This window comes from Mobula hypostoma, chromosome 12, assembly GCF_963921235.1.
Source record: "Mobula hypostoma chromosome 12, sMobHyp1.1, whole genome shotgun sequence".
In the NCBI taxonomy this organism is placed as follows: domain Eukaryota; kingdom Metazoa; phylum Chordata; class Chondrichthyes; order Myliobatiformes; family Myliobatidae; genus Mobula; species Mobula hypostoma.
In genome coordinates this window covers 94172059-94188492 of record NC_086108.1, presented here as the reverse complement: position 1 = coordinate 94188492, position 16434 = coordinate 94172059, and the positions used below count along the sequence as shown (strand labels likewise).

General features: G+C 43.5%; 1 protein-coding gene across 9 annotated transcripts in view; it reads right to left on the bottom strand.

The window, feature by feature from the left end:
- bcar3 (BCAR3 adaptor protein, NSP family member) overlaps positions 1-16434 on the bottom strand; it is a 215145-nt gene that overhangs the window by 60618 nt on the left and 138093 nt on the right. For all 9 annotated transcript variants that reach the window (XM_063064628.1, XM_063064629.1, XM_063064627.1 and 6 more), the window contains one exon: positions 14607-14640. In XM_063064628.1, coding sequence (XP_062920698.1) covers positions 14607-14640 — 34 coding nt within the window. The remainder of the gene's footprint in view (positions 1-14606; positions 14641-16434) is intronic.

The window sequence follows — 16434 nt, the reverse complement described above, 5'->3', positions numbered from 1 at the left end:
GTGGGTTAGTGGGTTAATTAGTCACATGGGTGTAATTGGGTGGTGCGGGCTCGTTACCGTGCTGCATCTCTAAGTAAAATAAACAACAATATGGAATAACAGCTACAGAGGAAGTGCCATGCAGGTAGACAATAAGGTGCCCGATCACGAGGTAGAAATGCATCTCTTCCCCTCTTTCAAGTCAGAGTGAAATGGCTGGTGAACAATTGGGGGAAATGAGTCAAGTTAATGGAAGAACTTCTGTTGGAACAAACCATGAAGTCACAGGACAGCATCTTAAGCAATGAGATGAAATGAGAATTTCAAATAAATTTTCAATTTTCAATTCAAGGGTACAAGTCACAGTTGAGGTCCTCTCAATGAAATTAACTCAAGGTTGAATCTGCGATTGATTATTATCACTCAATCCTATAGGTTAATACCAAGATGTTTGATAAAGGGTTAATGAAGGAACACTCCTCTGATAGGGCATATTCTCGACTTAAGGGTTATAGCAAAATATTAACTTCAGCAACGAATCTTTTAGACCCGAATGTGGACTGTAGAGTAAATTTTAAATGCAGCTCTGGACAATAGGTTTCTAGAGCTCTGAACAGCAGTTAATTGAAAAACCAGACAATGGGGATTAACGCAACATACATCAAAGTTGCTGGTGAACGCAGCAGGCCAAGCAGCATCTATAGGAAGAGGCGCAGTCGACGTTTCAGGCCGAGACCCTTCGTCAGGAATGGGGATTAACATTCATTTTGGATGTCTGGAGTGTGGGTGCGAAGGAGGTGTGAAATTTAGATGCAATTCAAAGGAAGCATTGTAGATACATTGTAAATATAGAATTAACCTTTTATTTTTAGCATATAAAATGTCATGGAATATTGGGTCGAACAGGCCTCTGCCTTCAGAGAGTGTCTCGTTTTATGGAATAAAAGACTACTTCATATATACTGGTTCTGACTCTCTGGTGACTTTGATCACATTACAACATCCCCTTGCAGAGAAAATAATGTCAGTGAAACACAGAATTCTCCTGTTGGCTTGAGAACAGGTCTTCCTTTTGAAACCACTTCACCGATTACAGACATCTATTAAGACCATCAGACATAGGAGCAGAATAAGGCCATTCAACCCATCATGTTGCTTTGCCATTCCACCATAGCTGATTTATTTTCCCTCTCAATTAGCCAGAAGCCATCATGCCACTCTCAATCAAAGGTCTTCATTAGGTCAATGAGGTTGTGGGGGAAGTCAGTTGGGTGTTGATCTCCACTCAATGATGCTCACAATTAAAGACTCACACTAAGGCACAGATGAAGCATATTGTCCATTTTTGGTGATTTTTTAACCCTGGCCCCACAGTTCTTCCTCCCCGCTGTCTAAAGCAGCTGCTCCTTATTCTGAGACCACAGCCTCTGGTTCAGGACTCTCTCAGGTGAGAAGTGAGGTAATTTCTCTGCAGTTACCCTGTCTAGCCCCTAACAATCCACCTTCTTATTCCTGTTTCTGTCCCCTTCCTTTCCAGTCCTAATGAAGGGTCTCAGCCCAGCATGTTGACTGTTAATTCCCCTCCATAGATGGTGCCTGACCTCAGAGCTCCTCCAGCATTTTGTATATTTCAATAAGATTACCTCTCATTCTTTCAAGCTCCAATGGGTACAGTCTCAATTTCCCCACAGAACAATCCCCTTACAATGGGATGTAATTCCAGTCAACCTTCTGATCACCCCCATTGAAGTGATGTCTTCCTTTAAAATGATGAGTTAAAACTGTTCGCAATCCCCTTGGTATGGTCTCGTTATTAATTTGTATTTATTATTCTTTACACAGTTTGTCTTCTTTTGCACATTAGTTATTTGTCATTTTTCCTTTGTGTGTAGTTTTTCCTTTGATTCTATTGTATTTCTTTAATTTTCCTACAGGCATTTACAGGAAAATGATCTCAAGGTAGTATATGGTGACCTACGTACATTGAAAATAAATTTTCTTTGAACTTTAAACTTGAACTTACCTTGCTGAAACTGTTTCAGCTGTTTCCGTCTGGCAAACGGTACCACAGCATTGAAGCCAGGACCAACAGGCTACAGGAGAACTTCTTTCTACAAGTCATTAGACTTCTAAATTCTCATGTCTGTGCTTTGTGACGGAGTCATAATGCAAAGATATTTACTCCCTCACGTTGTGGGATGGATGTAAGTTTTAAATAAATTCAAACTCAGTCAGCTCCATCATGGATACCAGCATCCCCAGCATCCAGGACATCTTCCATAAAGCTTCCATACTTGCATACTCCAACCTCCTGAACATTCAGAACTTCCCGTTATCTGTCCGCTAGAGCTCTTAGAAATTATGATCCCGTAAGTGGAGCATGGATGACCTTGGCTTCATTTTGAGCAGCAATATTGTTCCACTCTATATTCTACTGGCTTACTCTCAGTGGCCACTCTATCAGGTACACCCATACACCTGCTCGTTAACACAAATATCTAATCAGCCAATCATGTGGCAGCAACTCCATGCATAAAAGCATGCAGACATGGTCAAGAGGTTCAGCTGTTGTTCAGACCAAACATCAGAATGGGAAAGAAATGTGATCTAAGTGACTTTGACTGTGGAATGATTGTCGGTGCCAGACAGGGTGGTTTGAGTATCTCAGAAATTGCTGATCCCCTGGGATTTTCAAACATACCAGTTTCTAGGGATCACAGAGAAACAAAAAAAAAACATCCAGTGAGTGGCAGTTCTGTTGGTGAAAATGCCTTGTTAATGAGAGAAGTCAGAGGAGAATAGCCAGACTGGTTCAAGCTGATAGGAAGGTGACAGTAACTCAAATAACCAGACGTTACAACAGTGGTGTGCAGAAGAACATCTTTGAACGCACCACATGTTGAACTTTGAAGTGAATAGGCAGAAGACCATGAGTATACACTCAGTGGCCACTTTATTAGGTAGAGGAGGGAGTATCTATTAAAATGGCCACTGAATGTATATTTCACCATTGACAACAGCGTCAGCTTATAAAACAGCAGTGATGTTTTGCAGAGGCATGTAAGGGTGTAGTTCATCGCTTGGTAACACACATCCTTGTTGCCCTTGACCCATAACACAGGGACAGTGCAACTGTCAGTACACAGCTAGGGAGGGGGGCACGGCCCAGCGCTCCAACACACGGGGCCTCTGTCACAAATACTTTTCAGCCCTCTAGTGACTCAGTGACTTGTCATCCACTGAGTCAGACAGCATATTTATCTCACCAGCTAGTTACAAACATCCCCATTTCTCAAGTGACTCATTTATTTGTGTAGAATGGAATCCACCAGCTTATTAAACTGATATTAAGGCAAGGAGCGGAGAGGCAGAGAGAGCACGTGGAGAGGGGGATAGAAGGAGCTCAAGGGTGAGAGGTGTGAGTCTTTGGAACTCACCTTCTCAAAGAATGGTGGACGCAAAATCCTTAGACACTTTGGGTAAGCCAGAGGTAGACAGAACATTGAGTAACTTATAGTTACATCAGTCTTAATCCTTCTCAGTGCTGGAGATGAGCTGAGGGGCTGGATGTTCATTCCTTAGTTTGTTTTGTCTCTTTATTTATTTGTTTGTATTTAGAGACACAGCATGAAACAGGCTCTTCCAGCCCAACAAGCTGCACCACCCAGTAACTCTCCCATTTAACCCTAGCTTAGTCACAGGGCAGTTCACAGCAACCAGTTAACCTGCTAACCAGTACGCTTTTCGACTGTGGGATGAAAGCTGAATACCCCAAAGAAACACATGCACACACAGGAAGAACGTACAGGGAGAGGAGGGAGAGGAGAACTTTAAGCTGTTACTTCTCATTAGTCAGTGTTGCTGTGGAAGTCTCAGAAATTGGGACTCGGAAGCTTTCCAGCTCCCTGTCCTCATTTCTGCCCTGCCCAAGAGTGTGAACCATGTCCTGGAACCAGGCCTGATGCAAGAGGCTGTCTGCCAGCCTGCTGCTGGAGAGGCCTGGGGGGAACATGGCTTTGGATGGTGTTTCACTTCACCTTGTGTTGCCAGCTGTGAATCAGTAGCACTCTTGTTCTCGAGTCCAGTTGCGAATTTAAGCCCGCACCAGATACACAAAGTTCAAGAGTGCAGCTGACGTCTGAGCTCAGGCCTGAGGTGAGGCTACGCTGCTAGATGTCAGGTCAAGGGCATTCTCTCTCTCTCTCTCTCTCTCTCTCTCGGGTGGATGGAAGTAATTGCCTGGCACCACCTTACAGAGCAGGGACTTAAACATGGAATGTGTTCAATCAACATCTGATTGAGAGCGCATGCTGTGCATAAATTGGCCGTAAACTTGCCCCTCATTATTGCGGTTCAGAACTCTTGTCACATGCTGCAAACCGATTTAAAACATGCCCAGGCCATTGAGGGCTCTTTGGAGATACAGAAACGGGTGGCACTGTGACACAGCAGATAACATAATGCTTTACAGCACCAGTGACAAGGGTTCAATTCCCACTGTTGTCTTTAAGGAGTTGGTATGTTCACCCCGTGACTGCATGTGTTTCCTCTAGATGCTTCCATTTTCTCCCACATTCCAAAGACTTACGGGTTAGAGTTAGTGAGTTGTGTGCACGCAATGTTGGCACCTGAAGGATGGTGACTTTTACAGGCTGCCCCCAGCACATCCTCAGACTGCGTTGGTCACTGACACAAACAACTGTATGTTTCGACATACATGTTAGTCTGACCTCAGTGGTTGGGAAGATGCTTGAGTCGATTGTGAAGGATGTGGTTTCAGGGTACTTGGAAGCACATGATAAAATAGGCTGTAGTCAGCATGGTTTCCTCAAGGGAAAATCTTGCCTGACAAATCCGTGGGAATTCTTTGAAGAATTAACAAGCAATAGACAAAGGAGAAGCGGTTGATGTTGTGTACTTGGATTTTCAGAAGGCCTTTGACAAGATGAGGCTGCTTAACAAGCTATGAGCCTATGGTATTACAGGAAAGATTCTGGCATGGATAAAACAGCGACAGGAGGCAAAGAGTGGGAATAAAGGGAGACTTTTCTGGTTGACTGCCGGTGACTAGTGGTATCCTATAGGGGTCTGTGTTGGGACCGATTCTTTTTACATTATATGTCAATGATTTGGATGATGAAATTGATAGTTTTGTTCCAAAGTTTGTGGACGAGATGAAGATAGGTGGAGAGCAAGTAGTTTTGAGGAAGTAGAGAGGCTACAGAAGGATCTAGACAGATTAGGAGAATGAGCAAAGAAGTGGCAGATGGAATACAGTGTCGGGAAGTGTATGGTCATGCACTTTGGTAGAAGAAATGAAAGGGTTGACTGTTTTCTAAATGGAGAGAAAATACAAAAATCTGAGGCACCAAGGGATTTGGGAGTCCCTGTGCAAGATTCTCTAAAGGTTAATTTGCAGGTTGAGTCTGTGATGAGGAAGGTAAATGCAATGTTAGCATTCATTCCAAGAGGACTAGATGTAATATTAAGACTTTGTAAAGCACTGATGAGGCCTCACTTGGAGTATGTGAGCAGTTTTGGGCCCCTTATCTTAGAAAGGACGTGCCGAAACTGAAGACAGTTCAAAGGAGGTCCAGGAAAATGATTTCAGGATTAAAGCACTTGTCATATGAAGAGCATTTGATAGCTCTGGCCCCATATTCACTGGAATTCAGAAGAATGAGGAATGACCTCATTGAAACCTATCGAATGATGAAAGGCCTAGATGGAGTGGGTGTGGAGAGGCTGTTTCCTATGGTGGGAGAGTCTAAGACCAGAGGACACAGCCTCAGAATAGAGGGGTGTCCTTTTAGAACAGAGACGAGGAGGAATTTCTTTGGCCAGGAGCGTTGAATTGGTGGAATTCATTGTCACGGGCAGCTGTGGAGGCCAAGTCTTTACATATATTTAAGGCAGAGGCTGATAAATTCTTGTTTGGTCAGGGCATGAAGGGATATGGGGAGAAGGCAGGATATTGGGGCTGAGAGGAAAAATGGATCAGCCATGATGAAATGGTGGAGTAGATGCGACGGGTCAAAAGGCCTAATTCTGCTTCTAGATCTTATGGTCTTATGTGAGAAATTCAGCTAATCTTCCTCTCTGACAGAAAATACATGCTTGACATGCGATCACAGCGCCCTCCTGGGGAATATGTTCTCAAAGCGGACAGTAATAACACAGCCCAGTGCTAGATCATTAACTGCAGTGGCAAAACAGTAATTATGTCTAATTAGATTTTCAATGCTACACAATAATGAATTTACAGGCACAACAACATGTTCCAGCTAACGATTCCTCTAATTGTTTTTACAGCTGCATGGACCAACCATTGTTCTGAACAGGAATTTTTTTTACATGGCCTGAAAACTGCGCAGCGCTGCAAATGTTTATTTTTGTAATATGCATACTATGAATATTCAGAAGGAAAATTGAAAAATCACACTTTTGATTTTATTTATTAATTGAAGAGTATAATGAAATACAGTTCAACAAAGAAAATCTTCCATGTTGCATAAACTTTTAAACTTATCATTGGCATTTAGCAGGTCAGCGGTTTATTAACAATGAGCTACTGACTTCCATTCTGTGTTTATTGTTACAATTTGTAACAGTGTTGTAACTTGAAGCACTGATAATGTAAATACGTTGAAGCTCTAAAATGTTTTAAAGTAAAGGTTGCGGTACTTACATTTATTAGTTAGAAAATTTATGTATTCTATTCATTAAACCTAATTACAGGATATTTTAAAATTATATTAATATAGATTTCAAAATTATATTAACATTATATAAAAGCTGCAGCTCTGCAGCAACAAGGCAACGTGTGTGGGAGCATTTCAGATACTGCCCGGCCGCGCACCCGTGCAGTTTAGAGGGGCCAGTGGTTCCAGCTGAGGAGAGGGAGTTGCAGGAGAGAAGGCTTCAGTGAGTAAGCAGAGCAGAGAAGGGGGAGAGAGTGGTGGGGAGAGTGAGTAAACGGTAGTGGGAGACAATGTGTTTGAACAACCTGGCTGTGAAGGTTGCCTTTGTGTGCTGGGGTGCGAACTGCACATTGCATTACCGAGCACCCACCTGACAGAGGTCGGACTCTTGAGGTCCCTCAGTGGTGGATCAGAGAAGGCTGTTCACCCATAGGTCAGGCCCCCTGCGTGCCTCAGATGGAGACCTTTGTTCTGTCCATATACTCAGACTGATTCTTGTCATTTGACAGGCTCAGTGTGCCAACCTGTGTCAACAATTTGATCCGCGTACACAGGACTTGACTGTAAATAGGAATTGGATTTTAGATAAGTCTTTTATCTGAGTATTACAAAGGAATTTTACTCTGTAAAAGGAGTTGGTGCTTGTACCAAGTTTAATTCATTCCTTCAAAGTCTATGACCTAACATTCATCACCAAAGTACAGAGCACTTATTGCTGGATTAATCTCAACCGTGGGCAGTATCCCTCTGTCCAGAGTGATAAAATTATTCTCAAGATAAAATAGGGACTGTCCAGACTGAATGGTGCTCATTCTACAAGGAGACGCTGTGTGCGATTTTTCTTGCAAGTCTGTTTGTTTAAATGTGACTGACCCATCTTGGAAACCAGCTTCCCCTCTGTGGACTCTGTCTACACTTCTTCCTGTTTCATTAAAGCAGCCATCGTAATCAAAAATCCCCACCCATCCCTGACATTCTTTCTTCTCCCTTCTTCCATCGGGCAGAAGATATGAAAGCCTGAAAGTACGTACCAGCAGGTTCAAAAACAACTTCTATCCCACTGTTATATATCTATTAAATAATTCCCCACCACAATAAATTGGACTCGACCTCGCAATCTATCTTGTTATGACCTTGTACCTTATTGTTTACCTGCATTGTACTTCCTTTGTAGCTGTTAATTTTATTCTACATTGTGATAGTTTTACCTCGTTCTACCTTAATGCACTGTGTAATGATCTAATCCGTATGAACAGTATGTAAGACGAGCCTTCCTCGGAACCTCCGTACATATGACAATTTAATTCCAAAGTTAATTAACAGGAACTTACAACATGGGGTGCAGTATCTGGTTGTTCCCACTAGACTGCACTGCTTACAATGTTTCCTTCCATTTAATTTTCCAAATGGAATGACCTGTGCAACAGGTAATGTAGAACATAGAACAGTACAGGCCCTTTGGCCCATCATGCTGTGCTGACCTTCTAACCTACTCTTGATCAATCTAACCATTCCCTCCGACATAACCCTCCATTTTTAATTCATCCATGCACCTATCTAAGAGTCTCTTAAATCTCCCGTATGTATCTGCATCCACTACCAACCCTGGCAGCATGTTTCATGTACTTATCACTCTCTGTATATTAAAAAAAAACTCTCTCTGATATCCCTCTTCTCTTTACTCCAGTCACCTTGAAATAACGCCTTCTCATATTAGCCATTTCCACCCTGGAAAAAAGTATCTGGCTATCCACTTGCTCTATGCCTCTTATCATCTTGTACACCTCTATCAAGTCACCTCTTTGCATACAATCTAGGCCCTCACATCCCTTCTGAGGGCAGCAGAGGCACACCGCAGGCACCAAGCGAGTCAGGTTGAGTGTATTGTCATGAGGAGAGGTATAGTGAGGTACAGATACAATTACCTGCAGATGATATCGGGGCAGGAAGGACAAAAACACGGTCACGAAGGGGAGGAGGGGTCACTAGGGAGGGGGAAGACTTGCTCCAGAGACAAGGACTGTAGGAAGTGACAGTGTTGGTATAGGAGGTTTTGAAGATGATGTCTGGAACACCTGTCTTCATTAGCTGGAACACTGAATACACGTTATGGCACACCTTTATATTTCATCAGTTGGAGCACCAACTACACAACCAAGGACATTACAGGTTTCCCCCGCTATCCGAAGGTAGAGCGTTCCTATGAAGCGGTTCGTAAGCTGGAATGTCGTAAAGTGAATAAGCAATTACCACTTATTAATATGGGAAAAATTTTTGAGCGTTCCCAGACCCAAAAAATAACCTACAAAATCATGCCATATAACACACAAAACCTAAAATAACAGTAACATATAGTAAGAGCAGGAATGATATGATAAATACACAGCCTGTATAAAGTAGAAATACTTTTCTGCAGCACTGTCTAGCGCAGCGAAAATCTCGTGGAAGTGCTCTCGGCAGAAACACTCTCTCCAGTAACCTTTAAGCTATGAAGCTGCCAAATCATACCAAATAACACATAAAAATACACAGACTATATAAAGTAGAAATAATGTATGTACAGTGTAGTTTCACTTATTGGAATTGGGAAGACTCCAATAAATTGCAGTTTCGTCACAGTTAAACACTTGCTTATACAAATAACCACCTGATGCAATTGTCAGAGGGCACCTAATTAATTAGCTTGATTATTTGGGCTCTTTTCTTAAAGATGTGCTGGGTGCGTTCCGACTACCACTGCACCGCTGCATTCTTCACGGCAATGTATCGGTCCGCGGCCCAGAGGTTGGGGACTACTGCTTAAACTATGAAGCTGCCCTTGCCTCAGAAACCGATCAAATCACCCATGACTACCTTTAAATTCCACTTTCGCAACACTTTCATCGCCATTGTCCAGTGCTTTCTGTTTCAGCTTATTAAAAAGACTGACTGATTTCTCCTTGAGTATAAGAAAACTTAATGGAACACTATGCTTTGTACACCCATCAATCCACTCAAGCAATGGACTTTCCATTTTATCCATTATTGGATGCCGACTAAGAGAGACCACTTTGCTACGAGCAGAACCAACAGTAACACCGGCAGCTTTCAAAATTCTTTCTCTCTGCGTATAAATCGTGTGAATGGTGGATGCAGGCAAGTTCAACACGCGGACAATGTCCTTACTTCATTCACCATGATCAAAACACTTAATTATGTCCAGTTTTACGCTAAGTGTAACACCCTTACGAGCTTTTTTAGGCTTTTCCAATACCTTAGAACTCATCTTGCTAACAGCTGCACAAAATAAAACGAGATAAAGCACATGTTTAAGCTATGCCGGCTAGAATGCAGTTCTGGGGGAGGAGCTTGGCTGTTTGGCGCGTGCTGCTTTTTTTCATAACAGTGAAAACACCTTCTGTTAGTGAAAACAGGTAACTAATGTAGGTCTTTCGTAACAGCGAGGTGTCGTAAAGCGAACGTTTGGAAAACAGGGGCCACCTGTATAGCACAACTTTACATTTTCTTACACCTGAGCTGGAGAATTCTGGTCAGTGTTGGCTGTCAACAACAGGAAGAAACCGGTCTGCTCCACCATTCCATCATGGCTGATTTATTTTCCCTCAACATCCTTAGCCAGAACCCATCACGCCACTCCTTATCAAAGGTCTTCATAAAGTCAATGAGATTGTGAGGGAAGTCAGTTGGGTGTTGAAGCTCATTTGTAATGATAACGAGGATATTAGCTATCAGTTCAATAGCGTTTCATTTCACTGTGTGGTCTTCCACTATGACTTCTTCTTCACCTCATGCTTGCAGTTTGTACTTTGGTTTAGAAATGTCCTTCATAAGTACAGTCATTGCCAAATGATTTTCTAACTTTAAAAGGATAAGACCATCAGATGTAGGATCAGAATTAGGCCATTTTGGCCCATCAAGTCTGCTCTGCGAACTCATCATGGCTGATCCACTTCCCCCTCAGCGCCAGTCTTCTGCCTTTTCCCCATAACGCTTCATACCATGATTAATCAAGAATCTATTCACCTCTGCCTAAGTATACCCAATGACTTGGCCTCCACAGCCATCTGCAACAATGAATTCCACAGATTCATCACTCTATGGCTAAGGGAATCCCTCCTCATCTTCATTCTAAATGGACGTCCCTCTATTCTGAGGCGTGTCCTCTGGTCATAGACTCCTCTGTCATAGGAAACATCCTCTCCACATCCACTCTATTAAGGCCTTTCAACATTCAATAGGTTTCAATGAGATTCCCCCAACTTCTGAATTCCAGTGAGTACAGGCCCAGAGCCATCAAGTGTTCCTCATATGACAAGCCTTTCAATCCTGGAAGCATTTTCATGAACCTCCTTTGAACCCTCTCCATTATCAGCACATCTTCTCTTAGGTAAAGGGCCCCAAAACCTCTCTCAATAATCTAAGTGAGGCCTCACCAGTGCCTTATAAAGTCAATATCCTTGCTTTTACTGTATATTCCAGTCCTCTTGAAGTGAACAACTATTTTTCCAGCCGTCAGCTTCTTGAAGCAACCCGCACACCCCCTATTCACAAACAGACCACTAACAACCAGCCATTGTACTAATGTGAACTTTAAAGTAGAGTGAGTTCGAGCCGTCTAGGCAAGAAATTCCAGAGTTTAGATCCAGCCAGACACATAATGAGATGAGATGATGGAGTGAAGCAACTCAGGAAAGCACAAAAGGCTACTAACATTGAAGGAATTATTTTAATTAGCTGCTTGGCAATCACTTTAATGATGTTTCTTCCTGGTTTGTGCAGTAATCTGCAATAATTACTCAGCTACTTATGTTGTTTGACTCTGTAATCACCATAAACAAACACTTTGTAGTTCCCATTGCTCTTTCCCTCAAGTCCCTCACATCAAAGGGGAGCTGGGGGAAGTTTGAAACAGTTTTGAAAAGTGCTGGTGCCCATTTCCCTGGCACGTCACGCCTGCTGTTAAAAAGGGTCCAATGTATTCCGGCTGGGAACCAGCAGTTATGCATTCATCCCCTGGCACTTTTTCAGTGTCCCATATCCAACAAGCAGGGTGATCTTAGCCTGTTCCTCCAATTGATTGTGTGACCAGTAATGTTGAAAAGTAAGTGCAACCAATTATTTAGTTTGCAGGGTTTTCTAAATCCCACAAGCCAGGACAAATCAAAGCAGCTCCTAGTTTGTAAGCAATCCTATCCGGCTTGCTCACAGTTTAATCTTGTTCAGAGCAGCTGTTCTACCCATTTTCCCAAAGAGGCCATTTCACATATTACGGCCTTTAAAAAGCCACAGATCAAGCACCCAGACACTTGACAATCAGTGAAGGTGCTTATAGTATAACCTGTACACTTTCCACTGCCCCGGGAAAACAGCTCACAGAAATCAAGAACCCTTTCCTGCTCTCGCCTCCCCTCTGGAAAGTCTGAGAGATCGAACCGCCAAACTCAAGTATAGTTTCTATCCTGCTGTTATCAGGCTCCTGAATCGACCCATCATAGGCTAAAAGATCAATGTTCAAAGTAAACTTGTCATCAAAGTTTGTAGATGTCCGCCAAGTACCACCTCGAGGTTCATTTTCTTGCAGGCGTTCACAGTAGAACAGAGAAATACACTTTAACCAATGAAAAACTAAAAAGACTGACAAGCAACTGATGTGCTGAGAATAAACTGTGCAAATATAAAAAACATAAATAAGTAAACAAGAAACACTGAGAACGAGTTGCAGAATGAGGATGAAGTCTCCTTCCCCCCAGTCCTTGCACCTTATTGTCTGCCTGCAGTACACCCTCTCTGTAACTGTAACACCGTATTCTGCATTCTCTGTTTCCTCCCTCAACATACTTACACGTGGAGTGATCTGTCGGGAAGGCTTGCAATTAGAAGCTTTACCCTGCATTTCAGTACATTTGTAAATAATAACCCAGCATCAATGCTGCGTAGAACCTGGGAGTCTCTGCAAGTCCGCTGAGGAAGTCAAAGGAACACAACGTCTGCAAATCCACAAGTTTGCTGGGGGCTGACGATGGCCTGCCTAGCGTTAGGGGACTGTACGTGTGTGGGTGGGTGGGTAGGAGGAACAGGGCTTGGTTTGCTATTGTTGCTTTGTCATTTGGTATGTTTCAATTCTACCTCCCATTCCGACACGTCAGTCTACTGCTGCGACGAGGCCACACTCAGGTTGGAGGACCAACACCTTATATTCCATCTGCGTAGCCTCCAACCTGATGGCATGAAAATTGATTTCTTGAACTTCCTGTAATTCCACTCCCCCCCCCCGCCATCCTTCACCATTCCCATCTCTCACCTTACCTGTCCATCACCTCCCTCTGGTGCTCCTCCCCCTTCCCTTTCTTCCATGGTCTTCTACCCTCCCCTATCAGATTCCCCCCCTCTCCAGCCCTTTATCTCTTTCACCTATTGACTTCCCAGCTCTTTAATTCACCCCTCCCCCTCTCCCGGTTTCACCGATCACCTACCACCTTGTACTTCTTCCTTCCCCCCCCCCCGCCATCTTCTTCCCCCTTCCTTCCCAGTCCCGATGAAGGGCCTCGGCCCGAAACGTCAACTGATTTTTCATTTCCATGGTTGCTACCTGGCCTGTTGAGTTCCTTCAGCATCTTGTGTGTGTTGCTTGGTATGTTGTGCTTAGTTGTGTTGTGTTGCTCTGCCGAGCCTTGTGGGCATGCTACATTGGCACCGGCTCGTGTGGTGACATTGTGGGCATGCTACATTGGCACCGGCTTGTGTGGTGACATTGTGGGCATGCTACATTGGCACCGGCTTGTGTGGTGACATTGTGGGCATGCTACATTGGCACCGGATTGTGTGGTGACATTGTGGGCATGCTACATTGGCACCGGCTTGTGTGGTGACATTGTGGGCATGCTACATTGGCACCGGATTGTGTGGTGACATTGTGGGCATGCTACATTGGCACCGGATTGTGTGGTGACATTGTGGGCATGCTACATTGGCACCGGCTTGTGTGGTGACATTGTGGTCTGACCCCAGCACATCCCTGGGTGTGTTGGTTGTTAACACAAATGACAGATCTCACTGCATGTTTCAATCCACTCGTGATAAGTGAATGAATCCGAATCTGATCTCAGGTTTCGGTTCATTCCCACTCTGCGCTTTTGGTTTCCTGCATTAACAGAGGCTGGGGTGAATGGTAGATCAGTAACTGAGGGGTGTCATATGGAATGTCACTTGATCAGCTTTCAACATCTGCCTAGAACACAAGAGCATAAGACACAGGAGCAGAATTAGGCCGTTTGGCCCATCAAGCCTGCTCCACCATTATGGCTGATTTATTTTCCCCCTCAGCCCCATTCTCCCGCCTTCTCCCTGTAATGTTTGACACCCTTACTAATCAAGAGCCTATTAACCTCTGCTTTAAATATACCCAACAATGGCTCCACAGCTGAGTGTGGCAAAGAATTCCACAGATTCATCTCGCTCTGGCTAGAGACGTTCCTCCTCATCTCTGTTCTAAAGAGACATCTTTCTGTTCTGAGGTCCAAGACTCTCCTACTATTGGAAACATTACTAAAACCAACAAGGATGAAGGAGCGACTTTATTCACCATATGTCTTAGGAACTTGCTGTGGTGTGTTGGAATGAGAAGCTCTAGATCACCCTCTATCTACTCATGGGACACATAGGTGATTGGGACTTTTAAGCCGCTCTGTTGACCATTTAACACAGTTGCTGAGGTTAACAGGAACAGCTTTGTCATTGTGACACTTGAAAAGTATTTAACTTCCAAAGAGCTGTAACATCACTGCACTTTTTAAAGGGGACAGCAAACACGTGATCAGGGCGGAGAGGGTGGAAAGCTACTTCATCCTCAAAGCCCAGCAGTCGGTCAGTCACACTTCGAGTAAATCTGGTCATTGGACACGTGATATTTTAGAAGAAGTTACGTACCTTGACATATTCTAGGGTAAAGTCTGAGATGTCCCTGTGGGTGAGAAAAAGAGCTGGTTAGACCATACCATTAACCATAGATCATTCAGACCATTGAATATGTTCCGCTATTCAATCACGGCTGATTTATCATTCCCTTTCAACACCATTCTCCTGCTTCTCCCTGTAACCTTTGATATCCTTACTAATCGAGATCTTATCAACCTCTGCTTTATTTATACCCGATGACTTGACCTCCATAGCCAATGAATTCCAAAGATTTACCAACCTCTGGCTAAAGAAATTCCTCCTCATTGCTGTTTCAAAGAGACTTCATTCTATTCTGAGGTTGTGCCCTCTGGTCCTAGACCTCCCCACTATATGAAGCATCCTTGCCATGTCCACTCTATCTAGGCCTTTCAGTATTCAGTAAGTTTTAAAGAGATCCCCCTTCATTCTTCTGATCTCCAGCAAGTACCAGATCCATCAAACAGTCCTCAAATGTTAACATTTCCTTTCCTTGGATCATTGACGTGATCCTCCTCCAGAATGCCTCCGATGCCGGGAAACCTATTCTTAGATAAGGTGCCCAAAACCGTTCACAATACTCCAAATGCAATCTGACCAATGCCTCATAAAGCCCCAGCATCACATCCTTCCTCTAATATGCTATTCCTCTTGAAATGAATGTTAACATCGCATGTGGCTTCGTTACCACCGACTCAACCTGTAAGTTAACCTTTGGGGAATCTTGCACCTCTAATTTCTGAATTTTCTCCCCATTTAGAAAATAGTCTATGCCTTTATTCCTTCTACCAAAGTGCATAACCATACACTTCCCCTACACTGTATTCCATCTGCCACTTCTTCCCCCACTCTCCTAATCTGTCTAAGTTCTTGTGCAGTAATTCATTGTTGGAATGACATGCAGGAAAATACAGTTGTTTAAAGAGTGAAGAATGATTTCACCTCACACACATCTGTAAAGTCAGGTTTGGCTTGGCATATTTTTAAACAACATTACAGTAGTATTTCCTCAAATCCGTCAATGAGAACTCCATAATTCAAATATATAATGGCTTTGCAGAACATATGTGAATAGACACATTAATGGACAACAGCCTCAGAATATATAGGACTATATATATATCTAAATATATATACACACACACACAATGGATTGTACATACAATGTGTACATAAATGGACAAGAGTCTCAAGTTAAAGACACGTATTTATTATAAATAAACTCACCCATAAATAGGAGGAGGAGAAGATGGCGACGCAACGCAGCGCACGCAGCTACTCTGGTGAATGATATCTGTTATGTATTAAGTAGGGGACCATGCACAATTCTGATTTGATGGAGACAGACGTGACAGTACGGAGGAACATCTGGAGAAACTTCTGAAATGCCCGCTTCGCTGCCGCTGCTACTGTGTGGTCCGGAATCTCCGGAGAAGGCCCTGAATCCTCGGCTTTGCATGTTTCGGCAACCGGGGCGAGGTCAAAGGCGCTCAGCAGAGGATGGCACTCGGGAGGCTGTATTGGATGGGCTGGTCGGAGGCTCAAAGCTTTCGGACGGGCAGACTCAGTGTCGGCTGTGGTCGGGTGCTTCCAATGCATCGGCAGTTGGTGCCTGGAGGTTTATGGCAGGGAGTTTCTCCCTTTTGCCGCCTACTATCGGGAGTCGATCGGGACTTTGAGACTTTTTATCAAATTATGGTATTGCTTTGCACTGTTTTAACTATATGTTATAATTATGTGGTTCTGTCAGTGTTAGTCTTTGGTTTGTCCTGTTTTTCTGTGATATCACTCTGGAGGAACATTGTATCATCTCTTAATCCAT